Raw genomic sequence first — 19825 nt, forward strand, 5'->3', positions numbered from 1 at the left:
TCGTACATGGCTAGGGCTTCTGAGCACTACCGTCGTACATGCAATATATAACTAATATAACTTCCAACACCTAGCGCTTGGTTCCTGGTTCATGGCTAGGGTGCCTGAGCTTTACCGTAATACACTTAATACATAACATACAGCACCTAGCACAAGAGGATTCTGGTCCATGACAGAGGCTTTAGGGTGTTACCGTAATATATCTAATAATAATTTTAGGCCTCTGATCCAGCAAAGCACTTAAGCCTATGCTTAACTGTAAACCCTGATTTCAAATGGGACTGCTCCCATATTTACAATTAAGCACGTGCTCAGGCCCTGGAATGCCTCACAGGGATACCACCCTTTTCCTTGTTACTATGTGTGATCGCTAACATACGTATATTTGAAATGAAGCGTCAAATGTAATGCAAATAAGAAGGTGCCACCTCACCAGTGGACTGCTGCAAAATAGGCCCCAGGAAGTAGGAGAATAGAAGACGTCTGTACTGCTTTTTAACGTACCCAGCCACCCCCGCAGCACACGGAGAAACCAATTCGATTTGAAGATCAACTTTTTAAAAACAAACAAACCACCGGGGGAAGAAAAAGGCCAAAGAATTGCCTGTTAGGAGAGAGCATTGTCCCATGAGCTCTGGGGGGCAGGGAGCGTCTCTTTGTTCTGTATCTGTGCAGCGCCCAGCACAATGGGGTCCTGATCCACAGTTGCGATGCCTAAGTGCTACCATAATACACCTAATAAAAGTGATCAGAACATAAGTTGGAGTCAGGACTCCTGAGTTCTACTCCTTGCTGCCAGTCTGTGCCTCAGTTTCCCCACATGAAAAGGGCATGATACTTGCCTCCCTCTGGGAGAAGCTTTAAGATCCTGGGTTGAAAGATGCTAGATGAGCCCGAAGCACTGACTTTCTCTGGCACGCCCCACTTTCCTGTGTCCCGCCGAGAGCTGCATCTCACCCTTGTGCTCATCCCCAGAGAGACAGAGCAGACCTTGTCCTAGGACCCTGTGGCAGGGGCAACATGACAGCTCCCAGTGTGAGTGACCCCAACAGTGTCTGTGGATACAATGAAGCGGCGATGGGGGTTTCTAGGAACTGTTTGGAAACATCCTTCTTCCCTGATGATTTATATCCCAAGTCAAAGCCATGGGGGGCAGATGAGAAGATGCACACAGGCCGTTCCTGACCCCGCTGCCAGCCGCATCCCAAGAGATCGATCAGCGTCGCTCAGTACCAGGCCGGTTCCTGGGAGTAGTCAGAGTGGCTGAGAAGTCAGGTTGGAGGCAGGGATGGTGGCTCGTCCTCGTCAGAGTCAAACTCCACGTTCTCGTCTTTCACCCACTTGCCGGAAGGGTCCTGGATCCAGCCTGAGCTGAGGGAAGGACAGACAGTCAGAGAGTTACAAATGCTAGGACAGGTGGATGCCAACTGAAGAAGACTGAAGGATGGTGTTAAGGAGATGGTTTATCTACTTACATGGCACAGGACTCCTGGGTTCTAGCACTGACAGAACTGGTTATAGTCTCTCCATCCCACTCCCTGTGCCTCGGTTTCCCTTCACCTTTGAAGCCATCCCTTTGTAAAGCATTTGGAGATGGATGGGTGAGGAGAGCTGTGCGGGACTGCATGCATGAGAGCCCAAGAACTAGATGGAGCCATGGAGGACAGATGCTAGGTTATATCCCCGGGCTAGCCCCCAGCAATGGGCTGGATAGGACTTTGGGGGCTTTTCCCTTTGCTGAGTGTTGAGATGAGCTCCTACCACTCAGCCCAGGGATTGGACCCCTGCCAATGCACCCTGCTGCTCTGCGGGGAACAGGCAGAAGCCAGCTCACCTCCTGAGCAGGAGATAATGCTCCAGGGCTTGGCGCTTCTCAGGGCTGATGGCTTCAGGCTGGGCAGACAAGAAGGACTTTCCTTTGCTGCTTCTCTTGATCCTCGCAGCAGGTTCCTTCTGCAAATCTAGAATGAGAAGAAAGGGACGAGATGAGGCCGACTGGCACCTCTGCAGAGAGCTCATCGCCTCTGTGGACGCACTTAGTTCCGAGCCAAATCGGCAGCTCATGGGAGGCTGAAATCAGTGAGCTCATGTGACAGGGGTAATGGCACTTTGCATTTCTACAGTGATCTGTAACGCTGCTCATAAGTGACAATGATGAATGCACCCCCCCAAGGGAAACCAAAGCTTGGGGATTTGCCCCAACGCAACATAGCAAATCAATGGTGGGGAGGGTAAGAGAACCCAGGAGTGTAGAATTCCAGCCCCTCCCCACTGCCCACTCTAACCACTAGACCCTACTCTCCTCCCAGAGCTGGAGATAGAACCCAGGAGTCCTGACTCCCAGCCCCTCCCCACACTCTACCAGGCAGGCAAACAGCAATGGAATTTCCCAAGGGTTGCGGAAATATATGAGCCACTACAGTGAGACAGGCGAATGGTGGATTTAACTGTACCCAGGCAGCTCAGTGGAAGGGGCAAGACCCCGGAGCCTCTCAGGCTCGTACCTGCTCGAGGGCTGGCGTGTCCAGGAAGCCGCATGGAGTGGGGGGCGTCCGCAGCAACACATCCCTCTTCACCTCCCGCCACGAAGTTTCCCGGCTCTGCCGGCTGCTTCCCAATGGCACTCCCGAAGGCAGCGGGGGCAGCAGGCTCCCTCCCAGAAGAACCAATGCTTGAGCTGCTGCCATCGGACCTAAAACAGACAGCAGGTCCCCTGAGACTAGTGTTGACCAGCTGCCCAATGTGCACAGCCACAGTGACAACCAGGGATGGTATCTTGCTGTCTAGAGCCCCATCCGTCAGAGGACCCCAAAGTGATTTCTGGACAGGGAGTAACCCGCACAACTCCCCAGGTAAGGAAAGTAAATATTATTCCTGTGTTACAGATGGGGAAACTGAGGCAGAGACAGGGACATGACCAAGTCAGTGGCACAGCTGGACACAGAACCCAGGAGTCCTAATCCCCAGTTCCCTGTTCTAACCACCAGACCCACTCCCCTCCCTGACTTCCAATCCCCCTGCTCTAACCACCAGACCTCACTCCTAGTCCTCTGCCCTAACCACCTAAGGCTGGTAACAGAACGCAGGTCCCCTGCTCTGACCATTAGACCACACTCTCTTCTCAAAGCTGCTGCCTTTACATGATACGCGTTCCACTGCTGAAATATAAAGCAGGCATGGAAGAGGCTTGCAATCCCCCACTCTGAAATCATTCCCACTATACTCGGAGCCTGGCCTAGCAGGAAAACGACCAGCTTAAGGATTCAGGGCCAGATCCCCAGCTGGTGTAAGTCAGCACTGTGCCATGGACATCCACAGAGCTATGCTAACTGACACCCACTGGGCGAATGGCCCTTAGAGAGGAACAGAGCAGAAAAGCCTGCTGTGGGCAGATGTCCAGCAGATGGTGGTGCTACCCAGCAGCAAAGACCTTGCCAAGGTTGTGCCTGGCTCTCGTACCAGCCCCCGATGCCATGGCGAACCCTCAACCCGAGCTGGCAGGGAACGGATAGGTATTACCTGTTCCTTCGGCAGCAGCTGTTATAGGGAGAGGCTTTCAGCAAAGCGTTCTGGGCAATCTTCCTGGTCTGAGCCAGCAAGGGTGCAGAGCACGCAAGATCCTAAGGAAAACACAGACAAGCTCAGGACAGCCAGCTGGGTAAAGGTCGCGGGAGGGGCTCCCATAGGGCGCACGTGCCAACCTGCATGCCTGCCTCCTCTGCCCGCAGGAACTCCTGCTGCCGCCGCTTCTGCACCTCATTCTCATGTGACCGCTTCTTTCCGTAGAACGTCTGCAGGCCTGGGACACAGAGAGAGAGACAGACACAGGTAATCCAGGCGCGAGACTCTCGCCAGGCAGTCCGCCACCGAGCCAGGGTTACACTGCCAAAGGGCTGCCCAAGTGGCAGTCGGTTTGGGGTGGAACGGACTGCCACCTCCTGCTGTGTCTCATGGGGATGGATGGATGGCTTTGAGCAATCCAAGCACTATAAAGGTCCAACCCTCGTTGGGACATCTCAATCTGTCTTCTACCTACCAGCACCACTGACTGCCCCTGAGCTTTGGGAGTGAAGCTGGACTCTTCCTTCCTCCTGCACCATCCCCACTACCCAGGGTCTGCAGCTCCCTGAGCAACTGAGCCCTTAGGGCTGACTTACTAGCTATGTGTTTCTTGCCGGCCCTATGGACCGTCAGCATGTCAAGCGTGTCAAAGACTGGACGGTGGAAACACACTGTGCAGGCATATCTGAGAGAGAGAGGAAAAACAGTCATATCAAGCCAGGAGCATCCCCCGTCACGCACACCTATTAGGATAGATGCCCCCCCAGCCCTTCTTATCAATGTTAAGAGAGACAGTGCAGCTGGTAACACTGAGCTGGAAGAGACTCTAGTTACAGCCACTAGAATAAATTACCATGTTTCTCAGATTCACCCAGCGCAGTGGGACCTCAACGAATGTAACTGGCTGAGGCTCTCAAAGCACAGGCAGCCAGGTTAAGCGTTACTATCCCCATCTCACCCATGGGGAAACTGAGTGATTTGCCCAATGAGTCAATGACAGAGCTGGGAAGAGAACCCAGGTGTCCTGACTCCCTCTCCAATGCTCTGGATGCTGGACCACACACCCTCGGTTTTGTTATCCCCAGTCTGCAGTTGAGGAAACAGGGCAGGACAACGTAAGTGACAACCAAGGAGAGTCAAGAACTGAACCCAAAATTCCTGGCTCCGTGGCCACTGGACCGTGCTCATTCTCTGACAGACATCCAAAAGTCTGAATGCCGAGCCAACCGGTCTGAGTGTGTAATATTAGCCAGAGGCTCTCTGGCGGACGTGTGGCTCTTTTACATCTGAAGAGAAGTGGGAACTGCAAAGCCAAAATGAAAACTAAAATTAAAAAAAACCCAGATCAGCCTCAATATACAGCCCAGATCCCAGCACCCCGGATTTTGGTGGTGTTTGAAATCCAAATCTGGGTCTGGGTCTAACTTTTACAGATTGTCCCTATTTTTACAGTGGGCCTGAGCAAAACATTCCTGAATGCTGGGGCCTTGGAAATCCAGATCTGAATTTAATAACAAATAACAATCCCTAGCTAGCTCTTATCTCGTGCTTTTCATGAGTAGAGCTTGATAAAGGAAGAGCAGTATTGTTATCCCCATTTTACAGATCGGAAAACTGAGGCACAGAGCGATGAAGGGATTTGCCCAAGGACACCTAGCAGGCCTGTAGCAGATCAGGGAAGAGAACCCAGGTGTCCTAACTCCAACTCCAGTTCTCTGTGCATTAGGCCACACTGCCAATCTTGCAGGTTCAGTCCCCAGAATAAATAAATACACTAATTAGTGAATTGAACCGATTCAAAGAATCATGATTCAATGTGGGCTTTAGGCTGAGGTTGGATTTTATTTGACCCGATCCTTATGGCATACAGTCTTCTCAGAACCATATTGCTTGCTGTCAAATGGATCTAACGCACCTGCCGTTCCTTAGCAACAGCGCCTCGTCCTCCGGGATGTAGTTTGCCAGCAGATCTGCAACTCTTCTTTTCTAAATAAACGACCAGGCCATGTTACTGAGGAATCAATCTCTCTGGTGTAGGCAGCAGAGCAACTGGCATCAGTGTGGCCATAGATGAATGAGAATAACAATCTCTAGCTCTTATCTAGTGCTTTTCATCCATGGATCTCAGAGCACTTTACAAAGGAGGCTGGTAGCATTATCACCATTTTACAGACGGGGAAACTGAGGCACAGAACAGGGCAGTGACTTGCCCAAGGTCATCCAGCAGGCCAGTGGCAATGCTGTAAACAGAGCCCAGAGCAGCAGGGATGGGGGGGGGAGCCAGAGGCCAAGAGGTGTTGGGGTGGTTGGAGAGTGGGAGAACCAGGGGCCAAGGGGTATTAGGGGATCACCTGGGGATGGGAGAATGGTGGGGGGGGAGTATTGGGGGGAGCAGAGGAGTGACTCCGGGGTTGAGAGGGAAGCTTGGGGACTGCTCTGGGCTGGAGGGCAGTGGGAGGGCTGGGGGGAGCCAGGGGGCGGGGAGAAGAGGGGATTGCTCTGAGGATGGGGGTTGGGGAGAGCTGGGGAGGGGTCACGGGAGCTGGGAGGATTGGGGGAGTCACTCTGGGGAGGTCCCTCTTGGAATGGGGAGAGTTCAGGGTAGCAGGGAATTGACAGGAGCTGGGGAAGCAGGGTGGGTTGGGGGATCGCTCTGGGGATGTGGGGATCCAGGGGGCTATGGGGGGACTAAGGAGTCGGGGGGTCACTCTGGGGATGGGGGTCTAGGGGGAGTTGGGCGGTATCACTCTGGGGATGTGGGGAGCTTGGTTTGGCGGGGAATTGACGGGAGCTGGGGGTAGGGTAGGGGGATCTCCCTGGGGATGTGGGGAGCCAGGGGCGTGGGGGGACTGAGGAGGAGCCAGGGGGGGCTGTGGGGGGACTGAGGAGGAGCTGGGGGGGCTGTGGGGCTCTGGGGGGACTGAGGAGGAGCCGGGGGCTCTGGGGAGCCGGGTGGCTGTGGGGGGGACTGAGGTGGAACAGGGGAGTGGGGGCTGTGGGGGGACTGAGGCAGAGCTGGGGGGCTCTGGGGGGACTGAGGAGGAGCTGGGAGGGCGGGGGCTCTGGGGAGCCGGGGGGCTGTCGGGGGACTGAGGCGGAACAGGGGGGCAGGGGGCTGTGGGGGTCTGAGAAGGAACCGGGGGGCTGTGGGGAGCCGGGGAGTGGGGGGCTGTGGGGGGACTGAGGAGGAGCCGGGGGCTCTGGGGAGCCGGGTGGCTGTGGGGGGGACTGAGGTGGAACAGGGGGGTGGGGGGACTGAGGCAGAGCTGGGGGGCTGTGGGGGGACTGAGGAGGAGCCGGGGGGGCGGGGGGCTGTGGGGGTCTGAGAAGGAGCCGGGGGGCTGTGGGGAGCCGGGGAGTGGGGGGCTGTGGGGGGACTGAGGAGGAGCCGGGGGCTCTGGGGAGCCGGGTGGCTGTGGGGGGGACTGAGGTGGAACAGGGGGGTGGGGGGACTGAGGCAGAGCTGGGGGGCTGTGGGGGGACTGAGGAGGAGCCGGGGGGGCGGGGGGCTCTGGGGAGCCAGGGGGGGCGGGGGGCTCTGGGGGTCTGAGAAGGAGCCGGGGGGCTGTGGGGAGCCGGGGAGTGGGGGGCTGTGGGGGGACTGAGGAGGAGCCGGGGGGGCGGGGGGCTCTGGGGAGCCGGGGAGTGGGGGGCTGTGGGGGGACTGAGGAGGAGCCGGGGGCTGTGGGGAGCCGGGGAGTGGGGGGCTGTGGGGGGACTGAGGAGGAGCCGGGGGGGCGGGGGGCTGTGGGGAGCCGGGGAGTGGGGGGCTGTGGGGGACTGAGGAGGAGCCGGGGGGCTGTGGGGAGCCGGGGAGTGGGGGGCTGTGGGGGGACTGAGGAGGAGCCGGGGGGGCGGGGGGCTCTGGGGAGCCGGGGAGTGGGGGGCTGTGGGGGGACTGAGGAGGAGCCGGGGGGCTGTGGGGAGCCGGGGAGTGGGGGGCTGTGGGGGGACTGAGGAGGAGCCGGGGGGGCGGGGGGCTGTGGGGAGCCAGGGAGTGGGGGGCTGTGGGGGGACTGAGGAGGAGCCGGGGGGCTGTGGGGAGCCGGGGAGTGGGGGGCTGTGGGGGGACTGAGGAGGAGCCGGGGGGCTGTGGGGAGCCGGGGGGTGGGGGGCTGTGGGGGGACTGAGGAGGAGCCGGGGGGGCGGGGGGCTGTGGGGAGCCGGGGAGTGGGGGGCTGTGGGGGGACTGAGGAGGAGCCGGGGGGCTGTGGGGAGCCGGGGGGTGGGGGCTGTGGGGGGACTGAGGAGGAGCCGGGGGGGCGGGGGGCTCTGGGGAGCCGGGGAGTGGGGGGCTGTGGGGGGACTGAGGAGGAGCCGGGGGGCTGTGGGGAGCCGGGGAGTGGGGGGCTGTGGGGGGACTGAGGAGGAGCCGGGGGGGCGGGGGGCTCTGGGGAGCCGGGGAGTGGGGGGCTGTGGGGGGACTGAGGAGGAGCCGGGGGGCTGTGGGGAGCCGGGGAGGGGGGGGGCTGTGGGGGGACTGAGGAGGAGCCGGGGGGGCGGGGGGCTCTGGGGGGACTGAGGAGGAGCCGGGGGGGCGGGGGGGCTCTGGGGAGCCAGGGGGGGCGGGGGGCTCTGGGGGTCTGAGAAGGAGCCGGGGGGCTGTGGGGAGCCGGGGAGTGGGGGGCTGTGGGGGGACTGAGGAGGAGCCGGGGGGGGCGGGGGGGCTCTGGGGAGCCGGGGAGTGGGGGGCTGTGGGGGGACTGAGGAGGAGCCGGGGGGGCGGGGGGCTCTGGGGGGACTGAGGCGGAGCCGGGACGGGGTCGCTCTGGGCACCTGAAGCGCCCCGGCCCAGGACAGCTCTGCGGAGCCGGGGTGCCCGACCCCGCTGCCCAGCCCGACCCGGCCGCTCACCTGCAGCACGTTCAGCTGGCCCGAGTCATCCCCCTCCCGCTTGAAGGACATGGCGGCGCCCCGCGACCCCGGCCGCGGTAACCATGGGAACTGCGCCCACCCAGCACTTCCGGTTTGGTTCACTTCCCGGACCCTTCCCAGCATGCCTCTTGGCGCTCCGCGCGGATAGGCCCCTTGGGCCAAACCTCCCATGAAGCATTGAGAGGGCTCGAGGCGGCGGGGCATGCCGGGAAATGTAGTCCCGGACCCTGGCCCCTCTCCCCTTCGGCGTGGCTTGTGGTTGGGCTGGGGGGAATGTTCCCCGCTGTGCCACCTCTTTGGCCCCAGAGGGGCGGAGCATGGTTATGGGGTGGGAGGAGCTGCCCGGGATCCGGGGGGGGGGGGGGGGGCAGGCAACTAACCAGGGAGAGACTACATGTCCCAGAGGTCTTTGCGTGGGATGGGAGGGGGACGGGGCTGGCCCCGCTGCGTTCCGCTCCGCTCCGCTGTTGGGAGCCCGCTGAGCGTCACAGGAGGCTACGTGCTGCGGGCACTGGCTGCTCTGCAGGGGAGGGGCCGCAGGGGGGTGGCTGGGTCCCCAGGGGGGGACGGGACTTGCCCCTTCCCCCGAGTAAAGAAGGAGCCGGGGAATGGGACAGAGAAGATTGAGGAGACCCCCCCATCCCTCTCTGGTGTAAAGGGTGGGCAGGAAATTGGGGGACCCCCCGTTCCATCCCCTCCCCCACCTGTTCAGAGTGGAGTTTGCAGTGTGGGGCGGAAATTGGGCCCCCCCCCCCGCGTGTGCCCTGGAGTAGAGGCTGAGGGGAGAACAAGCTGGAAAGCAGAGACCGTAGTGGGGGGCTCAGAGTGGGGGAGCCCTGGCCTGGCTGTTTACTCTGCTCGAGGGGGGTCCTGCCATGAGCACCCCTCAGGAAAGCCCCTTCAGAGCCCAGGCACCTCTGCTGCCCGCACTGGTGCCCCACTGACTGGGGGGGAGGGATGGCCTCCCTCTCCAGGCAGGGGTCCCCTGGAGGGGCTAGGCTGCTCTGCGGCAGCAAGACCCGGTCCTACGGCAGCCTTGTCCAGTCAATGTGCTCCCCAGTGAGGGAGAGGAGGGTGGAACATCGCCTGGAGCCGGGGGACACCTTGCAGGGGCTGGCGCTCAAGTATGGGGTCACGGTAGGTCAGCGCGGCAGCTTTTTATTGCAATCTGGGGGATACAGGTGACCTGGCAGGAGGGCCCCAGTGAGGTCCCACGGTTAGAGCAGGGGACAGAGTGCCAGACTCCTGGCTTCTCTTCCTAGCTCTGGAAGGAGACTGGGGTCTTGTGGATGGAGCAGGGAACTGGAAGCCAGGTCTCCTGGGTTCAGGGTGGATTTAATTTAAATCAAATTGACTTAAATCATTATTTAAATCACTAATCTGGAAGACTTAGCTCACGAAAGCTTATGCTCTAATAAATTTGTTAGTCTCTAAGGTGCCACAAGTCCTCCTTTTCTTTTTGCGAATACAGACTAACACGGCTGCTACTCTGAAACCTATCTTTAGAAAGTACGTCCATACATTTTTAAAGTGATTTATTTTGAAAACTTTTCAGATTAGTTTTACAGCTGTATCAGAAAATGAATGTTTGGTTATTTCATTTACCAAAAGTAATTGAAGCAGATATTTATGAAGTCATTGGTTGGTGAACCATCTCCAATTCAAGAGGTTAATCATTAATATATGGAGGATTTTCTTGCCAGGCTGTATTAGGAGGAGAACTTCACCAGACAGACATTTAAATTGTTTTATTTAACTAAAACAACAACGTTAAGTATTCTGGATTTTTTTATTCAACAGCAAACATACAATATTTTAACAAAACAAGCATATGAATTTTTGAATTTAGTTAAACATTCAGGTTTTTTAAAATCAGGTTTGTTTTTGTTAAAAATTGTTTTTAACTAAAATAGATAAATGAAATATTAAAAAACCCCTAACCCCTCCCCCCAAAAAAATTAAATCGACTCTGTCAGCCAGGTCAACGTGAGAAACTTAAAATATTGGCTTCTGCAGATAACTCAGTTGTCTTCACCTTCATTTTCCTGTTTGTTCATAATCTGGAAAAGAAAAACAGGCTTTCCTACTTTTTCAGTTACCAAACAATTTCTCAATTTGGAATTTGCATCTGATGAAGTGAGCTGTAGCTCACGAAAGCTTATGCTCAAATAAATTTGTTAGTCTCTAAGGTGCCACAAGTACTCCCTTTTGATTTGGAATGAATTAGTCCAAAGGAAGAAAATATTTTTTCTACACCGGCGGAAGAAGCTACTGCTGTTAAAAGTGAGATTATCACTAACACTCTCTGAATCCAAGGGTTTAAGTGACTTCCGCCAGTTCCCTGATGTGACTTTCTTTAAAACATCATCAGCAAACGTATTTCTTGAATGGTTCTTATTCTCAAACTTTTATGGCCTGCTGCCGTAATAGGTTTTCCCTTCTAGTGAGAGAATGGTATGGTAGATCTCAAATCAATGAAGGCTACACTCAGACCTCAAGACTTCTGGAATATGCTGCTCAAACAGTTTCACTCTTGTTTCTACTGCCTGTCCTTCCCTTCTCACATTTATCTCCAGACTTCTCCTTGTCCAGATCTATTCTGCCCCCAACAATCTTCTATTCATTGAACTTTTTGAAACTTTGCACTTCTAGAGAGAGGTAAGGGATTGACTGTGTACACAAATTTGCACAGGGACAGTAGGGTTGAGGTCTATTATTTCTCAGCTCTGTTTATTTAAAAACATGTTTGCTGTTAACAAGCATGTTACCTCTGGAGACACAAATCCACAGTTTGAGAACTGCAAAACTAAGCATCTCTGATGGTATCTTCTAGACTGAGAACTGAGTCCCATTGGGTAGATAGAAAGATTAACCTAAATAATCTATGCAGAACTCCCGTAAATAATCTATACAAAATTGGGTCCCTAATCCATGAACTATTAGAACTCATTACAAAACTTTTCTTGAAGATTACTTGAATATATATTCTCATACTATAGAATTAGAATTTATAATCCCTACTCCATGATGAGATATCTCTGTATCTTAATTAAAACTATCTTTAGATAGGTTTTTCCTCAAAAGAATTTTAATTAAAAAAAATCATTGATTTTTATCCACCCTGCCTGGGTTCTAGTCCCTACTCTGGGCTTCAGTTTCTCTATTACAAAAACCAAGCTTCAGAGTAGCAGCCGTGTTAGTCTGTATTTGCAAAAAGAAAAGGAGTACTTGTGGCACTTTAGAGACTAACAAATTTATTTGAGCATAAGCTTTTGTGAGCTACGGCTCACTTCATCGGATGAAGTGAGATGTAGCTCACGAAAACTTGTGCTCAAATAAATTTGTTAGTCTCTAAGGTGCCACGAAACCAAGCTATTGCTATTGACCTATCTTTGGTAAAGCACTGATTTCAAATTGCCGCAGGACTGGTGAATGCTCCTCAAGCTTCCAGCTCTCCATTTCCAGGCCCTCCTGAGGGCGCTCTTAAGTGATCCCCTCAAGAAATGTGCGAAACAAGCAATTATATCTGTAGAGTGAATCCTTCCCCTGGGTTTCCTACGCATCTTGACTTTCATTCTTCCCCTTGTAGGCCCTGATTCTGCAGCTTGGCTCCAGATTGATTTCCCCCCCCCCCATTTTGTACAGTGCTTGGTGTGTCTTAGACAAGGAGCTCTGTCGAAGCACTTAGCGTTACCACTTTTCAGCTTTGTTTGCCGAGTATCTGGGGTGAAGCAGGGAGGGTCCTGTCATGAGCACCCCTAAGAAAAGGGGCACTGGCAGGAGTCACCTCTCCAGAGTCCAGGCACCTCTGATCCCCCTACAGTGGGGACTCCTGGCTCTTGTCTGAGGCTATTGCAATACACATAATGAATCCTAATAATTGATGCTGCTCCAGGGCAGTGCCAGCGGATTGGCTGCGAGATCAGAGACACAGTCCCCACCCCTAGGACTCTACAATCCAGCGCCCTGATCATGGAACTCTGAGCCGGCACCCCACTGGAGTCCCCGGGGTGTGGCAGTATGGGAGGAGTGCATGGGGGGCTGAATGTCTGGAGTCTCATGCAGGATCAGGTCTCCGACCCTGCACTCGCTGTCTCCTCTTGGTACCCCGTGTGTGCAGTTACCTCCTTGTGAGGCTGATGTGACCCTGGTAATGTGCGCATACACAGTCATGCACAGACACACACACACACACACACTCTCACGCCTTTCTCATTTCCTGTTTTTGCAGCTCTCTGTTCCTTTGGCCTCATGTGGATCTCGGGGATGTGGGCGGGGGCGGGGGGCAGAGATCAGTTTCTGATGCAGAAAAAGCCTGCCCCGGTATCACCTCCAGCCTGGCCGGGGCCTGCATTTGTGATCAGGCAGCAGATGGTTGTTGAGTGACTCTGGGAGCATAGCAGTTTGAATCTTGACAGGTCCTGCAGCCTGACAGCACCAATTCAGTCTTCCCCACGACACATGCATGCTGGCCCCTGCTGGTGTGCTCCTGCCCTGCGGCTGGAGGGGCAGGGAAAGCAGGGAGCTGTCTCTGGGGCTGCCAGCCAGGGGGGCCAGCTATGTTTGTGTGACAGATGCTGAGAACCTGCAGCTCATTTTGCAGGAGCCCACAAGCCACCAGTCAGGCGGAAGGGGAGGGTCTTTTGGTCTCTGGGCTGGAATCGCGGCACGTGCTATGGTGATGGACTCCCAGCCCGTCTCCCTCATCCACCCCTGGCTGAGCATAGGAGACAAGTGTGCTGGGGGTCCTCCCTGCCTAACAATGGCACGTCTCTCTCCCAGCCACTGGGACAGCACAGTACTTGCCTGGCTGCATTGAACACCATCCTCCAGAGCTTGGTCAGTTTCCCTCCCCTTCCTAACCTGGCATTCAAGTTCCAGCAACCCCCTAATCCGTCTCCCTGCCAGCATGAGCCCGGCACCCGCAGCCCAGATCACATCATGTGCACACTTGCCCTCATTGCTCTATTTGCTTACTGGTGCCCTCCACCCCAGAGGTGGCTGCAGTTCGGTGGTGCCATGATATTAGGTGTCCAGCCTGCAATGGAGCTTCAGGGAACAAGCCCCAGATCAGAGGCAGTTGTTCTCTTGGTGTATAGAGAAGGGGGTTGGTGACGCGTGTCCCAGGCTTGGAGGTGTTACAGGTGCTTATGGTCTCTTCCCAGATGGAGCAGATCAAGCGGGCGAACCGGCTGTACACCAGTGACTCCATCTTCCTCAAGACGACACTGCACATCCCTATCCTGGTGGAGCCCAAGCAGATGGCGAATGGCTTAAACCTGGAGGAAGAGGAGGTGGAGGAAGGAGCCAGGCGGCCTGCCACAGGGGAGGAGAAGCTGATGCTGAAAAATGGCCCTGTGACTAGCACAGGTGCCACCCCCTGCCATGACCTCTCAGCCGCGGATTTCTTAAGGAAGCTCGACCTGGAGATCAGCCTGTCCAAGAAGGCTGCAGTGAAGAAGCTGCGGGAGGGGGAGATTGCGTAAGTGCCACCTTGAGGTTACCGTCGCGCCAAGTAACTAACGCAGTGCCCAGGCTGTATGGGTAGAGGATCAATCCCCAGACCTGCTGTTCCGGCTCATAGGCCCCTGCCAGCTGTGCTAAAGGAGAATCTCTGCTGGCTGCCCTTGGGTTAGCGCTTATATCCTCTGTGGGGCTGCTACAGGGCGAGGTGACCCCACAAGTGCCAGCTGCCTCCTGCAGGGGACGCAGTGATGCCTGAGTACCCCCCGCTCAGGTTTTACATGCCCCTTGGCGGGGGGTAGAAATTAAAACCCCAGCGAATCAGGCGCCGTGCTTGTCAAAATAAAAGAGCCCAGCACCGAAGCCTGTGAGATCCTCCATGTCTTGCCCCATAGTCTGCTCCTCCCCAGCCCCCCAAGAAACCCACTTACCCAGGGGTCCCCAAGGCTGAGGGGCAGTGCCTGGGCAGGGGGCTGTAGCAAAGGGAGGTCGGAGAGTGAGGGGTTGTTCCTTGCTGACAGGGCGGGGGTGACGTAGCCTCAGGCTTTGGCTTCGCCCCCGCGTGATGTACGGTGGCCAGGTGAGTACTGGTGCTATCGGCGACTACATGCAATGCTCACGGCAACTAGGATGGGGGAATAGAGATGTGTGCACTGTGGGGAGTTCTCTGAAGGCGACGAACAGCCACACACGGCAACCTGGGCACACACAGACATGTTTGTTTTGATGCTGTTTCTTCCCCTGCTTCATTTCCTACTGGCGCTGTGCAGGCAAGAGATAAGAGCCAGGAACTTGTGTCCTGCCGGGCATGTGCCGCTCACTGCAGGGCGTCGGGGTGGGAAGGAATTCACGGGGGGCACTGGGATGTTTCCTGGGTTCCTCCAGGGAAACGGCCATCGGTCGCTACTGGAGGAGGGGGAGATGCTGGGTTGGATGGGGCCTGAGTCTGATCCAGGGTGTCGGCACCTGCCTCCCTGTGGGTCGTGGGGCAGACCTCCCCGTGCTGCTGGAAACGGGGATTGACAGAAGCCGCTCGGTTATTTTCCTCCCTTCTGTGCAGTGCTGCAGGGGGGTTAAACAGCCAGCGCGTTAGCTCAGGGCACAGCCAGAGGAGCCCACGGCCACCGTCTCCCCTCAGTCGGCTGCGGCACAGGGAATGCCCTTCTCCTGGCCTGGGAGTCTGGCCCAGCTGGGCCTCTGAGGACTGCATTAGGGGAGCTGGCTGGGCTAAGGAGCCGGCCGCTGCTTGCCATTGACTAGCCTCTGTGACCACGAGAGGGCGCCGTTGCCTGCGTTGAAGATCTCTGCAGTTCCTATCCCAGCCCTGGCCCCCCAGCTCGGGCAGTGCCCCTCGATCCTGACCTGCAGCCCCCTCCTACCCCAGCCCTGGGCCCCAACCCTCCGGCCTGGCCAGTGCCCCTCGATCCTGACCTGCAGCCCCCTCCTACCCCAGCCCTGGGCCCCAACCCTCCGGCCTGGCCAGTGCCCCTCGATCCTGACCTGCAGCCCCCTCCTACCCCAGCCCTGGGCCCCAACCCTCCGGCCTGGCCAGTGCCCCTCGATCCTGACCTGCAGCCCCCTCCTACCCCAGCCCTGGGCCCCAACCCTCCGGCCTGGCCAGTGCCCCTCGATCCTGACCTGCAGCCCCCTCCTACCCCAGTCCTGGGTCCCAACCCTCCGGCCTGGCCAGTGCCCCTCTATCCTGACCTGCAGCCCCCTCCTACCCCAGCCCTGGGCCCCAACCCTCCGGCCTGGCCAGTGCCCCTCTATCCTGACCTGCAGCCCACTCCTACCCCAGCCCTGGGCCCCAACCCTCCGGCCTGGCCAGTGCCCCTCGATCCTGACCTGCAGCCCCCTCCTACCCCAGTCCTGGGTCCCAACCCTCCGGCCTGGCCAGTGCCCCTCGATCCTGACCTGCAGCCCCCTCCTACCCCAGCCCTGGGCCCCAACCCTCCGGCCTGGCCAGTGCCCCTCGATCCTGACCTGCAGCCCCCTCCTACCCCAGCCCTGGGCCCCAACCCTCCGGCCTGGCCAGTGCCCCTCGATCCTGACCTGCAGCCCCCTCCTACCCCAGCCTTTGGCCCCAACCCTCCGGCCCGGGCAGTGCCCCTCGATCCTGACCTGCAGCCCCCTCCTACCCCAGCCCTGGGCCGCAACCCTCCGGCCCGGGCAGTGACCCTCGATCCTGACCTGCAGCTCCCTCCTACCCCAGCCCTGGGCCCCAACCCTCCGGCCCGGGCAGTGCCCCTCGATCCTGACCTGCAGCCCCCTCCTACCCCAGCCCTGGGCCCCAACCCTCCGGCCCGGGCAGTGCCCCTCGATCCTGACCTGCAGCCCCCTCCTACCCCAGCCCTGGGCCCCAACCCTCCGGCCCGGGCAGTGCCCCTCGATCCTGACCTGCAGCCCCCTCCTACCCCAGCCCTGGGCCGCAACCCTCCGGCCCGGGCAGTGCCCCTCGATCCTGACCTGCAGCTCCCTCCTACCCCAGCCCTGGGCCCCAACCCTCCGGCCTGACCAGTGTCCCTCGATCCTGACCTGCAGCCCCCTCCTACCCCAGCCCTGGGCTCGTCCCCCAACCCTAGTTGTGCCAGTGCCCCTCAATCCCAGTCCCAGCCCATGGCATCCTCCCCACAGCTCTGCTGATTCATTCCAGCCCTAGGTTACTTTGTAGCTTTGAACAAAGATCCCACAGGGATTATACGGGTGTCCCGACACCCTCCCCATCTGTACTCTGTCATCTCTGGTCCGTTGCACCCCTAGGACTCCACTCCCTGCCCTGGCCCGATGTGTCTAAAGGGGGCTCTTCCCTGGATCCTTCCCAGCCCCAGCACAGGGTGGTGTGTCAGTTCAGCCACCCCCAAAGGGCATGGCTGGGGGATCCCTCAGCAAGGCCTGTCTGCGGTGCTCATTCCCTGTCCGAGATCTAACCCCCTCCTCTCTCTCGCTGCCAGGGCCAAGCCAGGAGCCAGCAGGACCTGCTCCTATCAGAGCGAGCCCTCGCCTCGCACACAGCAGCGCTCCCTGCTGGGCCCCGTGCCGCTCACCAAAACCACCCGGGCCGCCACGCTGCGGGACCAGGAGGATGAGATCTTCAGGCTCTGATGGGTGGAGCCTTCTTTTCTCCATGGACTCGCCACTCCCCTCCTAGCCGGCGCGTCCAGCAACGGGGGGGAAGTGGGGGCAGCGCAGAGTTTGTGACGGCCCTGCCAGGGCTACGGCCCTGATCCCGGCAAGAGCCTGTGTGAGCCGTCCCTCTGCCCCCGCCTTTGCACCAATCTGCAGAGGGATGGGCGGCTGCACAGGGATCGGTGTATGGGGGACATTCGGTGGCGGGGGGGGGAGGCGTGCACTGGGGTGGGTTTGGGGATGACTGGCAGAGCGCCCCCTTGGGGCGGAGGTGTCGTGGCGGCACGCTCTAATGCCCGGCTTTTTCGGCGCTGCTCTGCTCCTCGCTGGCCTTTCCCACTGCCGGGCTCTCAGCCCTGGCTAGAGCAGCCAGAGCTCCCTGCCCCAGCATGCCAGCCTCTCCCTGTCCCATCCTGTCAGGTCACCTGCAACCCCCTTGGGTCTCCTTGGCTCCCTCGCTCAGACTTTAGGGAAAGGCCTCGTGATCAGGTCCTCCGCCCTGACCCCCCATCATCTACTGATGCCCCTCAATCCCGACCCGCAGCCTCCCTGCTCTTCCTTTCGTGGGACTTTGGCCTTAAATGAAACAGGCACCTTCACAAGCCTGACGTCCTGTGGGATGGCAGGACTCCCTGGCAGCTGATCCCGTAGGACGCCTGGCAGGCAAGAGTCAGCGTCGCCTGCAGCTCCCACCGCCAGCGAGCCCACGGGGGGGGGGGTCGGGCTGACAATGCCCAGCTCCCCCCTGGGAAGAGCTCAGCATCCACTGTGTTGAAACCCAGCCCCTTGGGCCTGAGCCAAAATCTGCCCAAGTCTTTCCACCGGGGCCTGGCTTGGGGGCCGAGGGGACGAATTCCATATGCTGCTTGGCTTCCTCACCCCGAAAGCGATAGGTACAACCCCTCCCACCCCCGCTCCCCATGGATCTGTCCCCTGAGTCTGCCAGAGCTACTCAATGACCTCTCACTGCTTAGGATTCCTCTTAGCCCGGCTCTGGGGGAGGGAGCTGGCATCTGTCCCTAAGCCCAGCGGGGCCAGTCCAGCTGTGGGGGAGGGAGCCGGGGTCTGTCCCTCCTTATGTGCCATTAATCCAAGGGCTGACCAATCCTTTCCACCCATCTGGTCCCACTGGGGCTGTATGGGGCCCCTGAGAGACTAGCGCTGCTGATCGCCTGTTAATTTATCTCTTTGTTACTGGGTGTGAGAGGGAAAACACCCGGCTTGACTCTCAGCTCCCAAGCTGGTGTTTCAGGTGTGGGGTGGGACGGGGACAGCTAGTGGCTTGTAACTGGCATTTGTGGGTCAGGGGTGAATGGAGGGACTCCCAGAACAGCCCCTCCTTGGAAGGCGTTAGCTGCTTGAGCTGAGCCAGAAGCCCCAGGCTCTGTATGGGGCAGGTAAGCCGGGCTCCTATTTCCCCGCTCGTCTGTTTAATTCAGCCGTATTGATTGGGAACCCTTCGCTGTCCAGCACGGCCCAGCTCTGAAGAGGGAATCGGAGTTAAAAATAAAACCCTCCCTTGGTTCCTCTTTAAAGCCGCCTCACAGCTGAGAGGCCCAGATCCTCTTTAAATAACTCTGCCAGGTACTTTTCAGGCTCAAGATTGAGATCGGCCAGCGGCTAAGGGACCTGCAAATAAAAGTGTTCCATCCTGATTGCTCTTTGAACAAAACACACAACACGGCTCCGTGGTAAATCATTTCTGTTCCTCCCCTTTATTTCCCTGGCGAGGCACAAAGCAGGTTTGGGTCAGCCTTTGAACAGCAGTGGCAGTCAGCGGGGAGGTGCTCCAAAAATGGGTCAGATCCTGCTCCCATAGAAGTCGCTGGACATTTTGCCCTCCGTTGCAGTGTGCGGCTGGTGTTGGCGGATATGTCGTTTGGCTTAGGCTCTCGATTGCAATGCGTAAGGCCCACATGACCCCTGTGGCAGAGGGAAAGCTGTGTAGCCCCGGGCGGGGGCCATGGCAGAGCTGTCTAGGGACAGCCCTGGGCTGGGAGAGCAGCGGAGAGGTGAGCTGTGTGTTGGGATTGAGGAGCCGTGGCAGAGTCTGAGCAGGGCTCAAGGCTGGGATAGTGGGCACTGGGGTGCAGCAGAGCAATGGGGGGCAGAGCCGGTGTAGGGTGGGGGGGGCTCCTGGTCCGGGGTGGGGTGTGCCAGGGGCCTGCTCATGCAGTGAGGGTGGGAGATTGATCTGTCGGGTTTGCAGTGATGGGAAAGCAGGACCAGCGCCTCCCCCTGGCTGAATCCTGAGCGGCTCTGGGCCTGTCCCTGTGGCGGCTGCCTCTACCCTGCCTGCTGTGCCAGTGTGTCCCATTGCTGTGCTGTTCGCCTTCGCTGCAGTGTCTTGCCCGTGATGCCCCAGCTGGCCTTGCCTGCAGTCAGCCTCTCCCTTGGAACTGTCCGAGTCCCGTGGGCATCGGTGCCAGCAGAGCTGCTCTCCGTCCCTGGCCTCTTTCCAGTGCACCCGGCTTCTGCTAACCCGTGACGTTGCATCCCCGCGTGCGACAGGGAACTGCGGATTCCTCTGTCTACTTCCTCCCTGCCTAGGTGGAGTGGTGGTTGGATGCCCATGCCGGGTCTGGCCTGAGAGCCCGGGCGATCTCCGCGTCCCTTTGGTGCATGGGCAAACAGCCCTGCTCTGAAGAGCCCCCCCACTTTTGTGCCATGGACACCTGTGTGCTGCCAACCTGGCTGTGACCCGTCAAACTCATTTCACACAGCCCAGGGTACAGTAACAGCTTTTAATTGTGAGGCTTATAGGGCCCTAGGCTCTTTAATGGCTGCAAGGAGCCACCTT

At 58.1% G+C, this 19825-nt stretch overlaps 2 protein-coding genes across 6 annotated transcripts; one reads left to right on the plus strand and one right to left on the minus strand.

The window, feature by feature from the left end:
• Positions 1–482: 482 nt before the first annotated feature.
• On the minus strand, positions 483–8577 carry SCNM1 (sodium channel modifier 1). 4 transcript variants are annotated; one of them, XR_006276901.1, is made up of 9 exons: positions 8416–8573; positions 5477–5547; positions 4158–4246; positions 3702–3799; positions 3520–3620; positions 2505–2692; positions 2037–2127; positions 1835–1961; positions 483–1366 (listed from the first exon to the last, which is right to left on the minus strand). XR_006276901.1 is itself a non-coding variant. In XM_038383554.2 (8 exons), exons 1-8 carry the CDS (start codon positions 8557–8559, stop codon positions 1272–1274), a joined length of 918 nt encoding a protein of 305 aa, XP_038239482.1. In that variant the 5' UTR covers positions 8560–8577; the 3' UTR covers positions 483–1271. The 4 variants fall into 4 exon arrangements, 2 of the variants coding, with proteins under 2 accessions (XP_038239482.1, XP_038239483.1); XR_006276900.1 differs by having other exon boundaries at positions 483–1371; XM_038383554.2 differs by lacking the exon at positions 2037–2127 and having other exon boundaries at positions 483–1371; positions 8416–8577.
• A 243-nt stretch (positions 8578–8820) lies between these two features.
• On the plus strand, positions 8821–18700 carry LYSMD1 (LysM domain containing 1). 2 transcript variants are annotated; one of them, XM_043501881.1, is made up of 4 exons: positions 8821–9573; positions 13602–13918; positions 14046–14049; positions 16846–18700. In XM_043501881.1, exons 1-4 carry the CDS (start codon positions 9394–9396, stop codon positions 16999–17001), a joined length of 657 nt encoding a protein of 218 aa, XP_043357816.1. In that variant the 5' UTR covers positions 8821–9393; the 3' UTR covers positions 17002–18700. The 2 variants fall into 2 exon arrangements, with proteins under 2 accessions (XP_043357816.1, XP_038239107.1); XM_038383179.2 differs by lacking the exon at positions 14046–14049 and having other exon boundaries at positions 16851–18700.
• The last annotated feature ends 1125 nt before the right edge of the window (positions 18701–19825 follow it).

This window comes from Dermochelys coriacea, chromosome 24, assembly GCF_009764565.3.
Source record: "Dermochelys coriacea isolate rDerCor1 chromosome 24, rDerCor1.pri.v4, whole genome shotgun sequence".
NCBI classification, from domain to species: Eukaryota; Metazoa; Chordata; order Testudines; family Dermochelyidae; genus Dermochelys; species Dermochelys coriacea.

What these genes read in the sequence shown, in the direction of transcription:
- LYSMD1 (XM_043501881.1), top strand. Translation starts at nt 9,394, where the DNA reads ATGGCCTCCCTCTCCAGGCAGGGGTCCCCTGGAGGGGCTAGGCTGCTC. An exon ending in CGCTCAAGTATGGGGTCACG is followed by an intron (nt 9,574 to 13,601) that starts GTAGGTCAGCGC and finishes GTCTCTTCCCAG; the next exon opens with ATGGAGCAGATCAAGCGGGC.
- SCNM1 (XM_038383554.2), bottom strand. Translation starts at nt 8,559, where the DNA reads ATGCTGGGAAGGGTCCGGGAAGTGAACCAAACCGGAAGTGCTGGGTGG. An exon ending in ACACGCCAGCCCTCGAGCAG is followed by an intron (nt 1,962 to 2,504) that starts GTACGAGCCTGA and finishes TTCTCATTCTAG; the next exon opens with ATTTGCAGAAGGAACCTGCT. An exon ending in CATTATCTCCTGCTCAGGAG is followed by an intron (nt 1,372 to 1,834) that starts GTGAGCTGGCTT and finishes TCCTTCCCTCAG; the next exon opens with CTCAGGCTGGATCCAGGACC.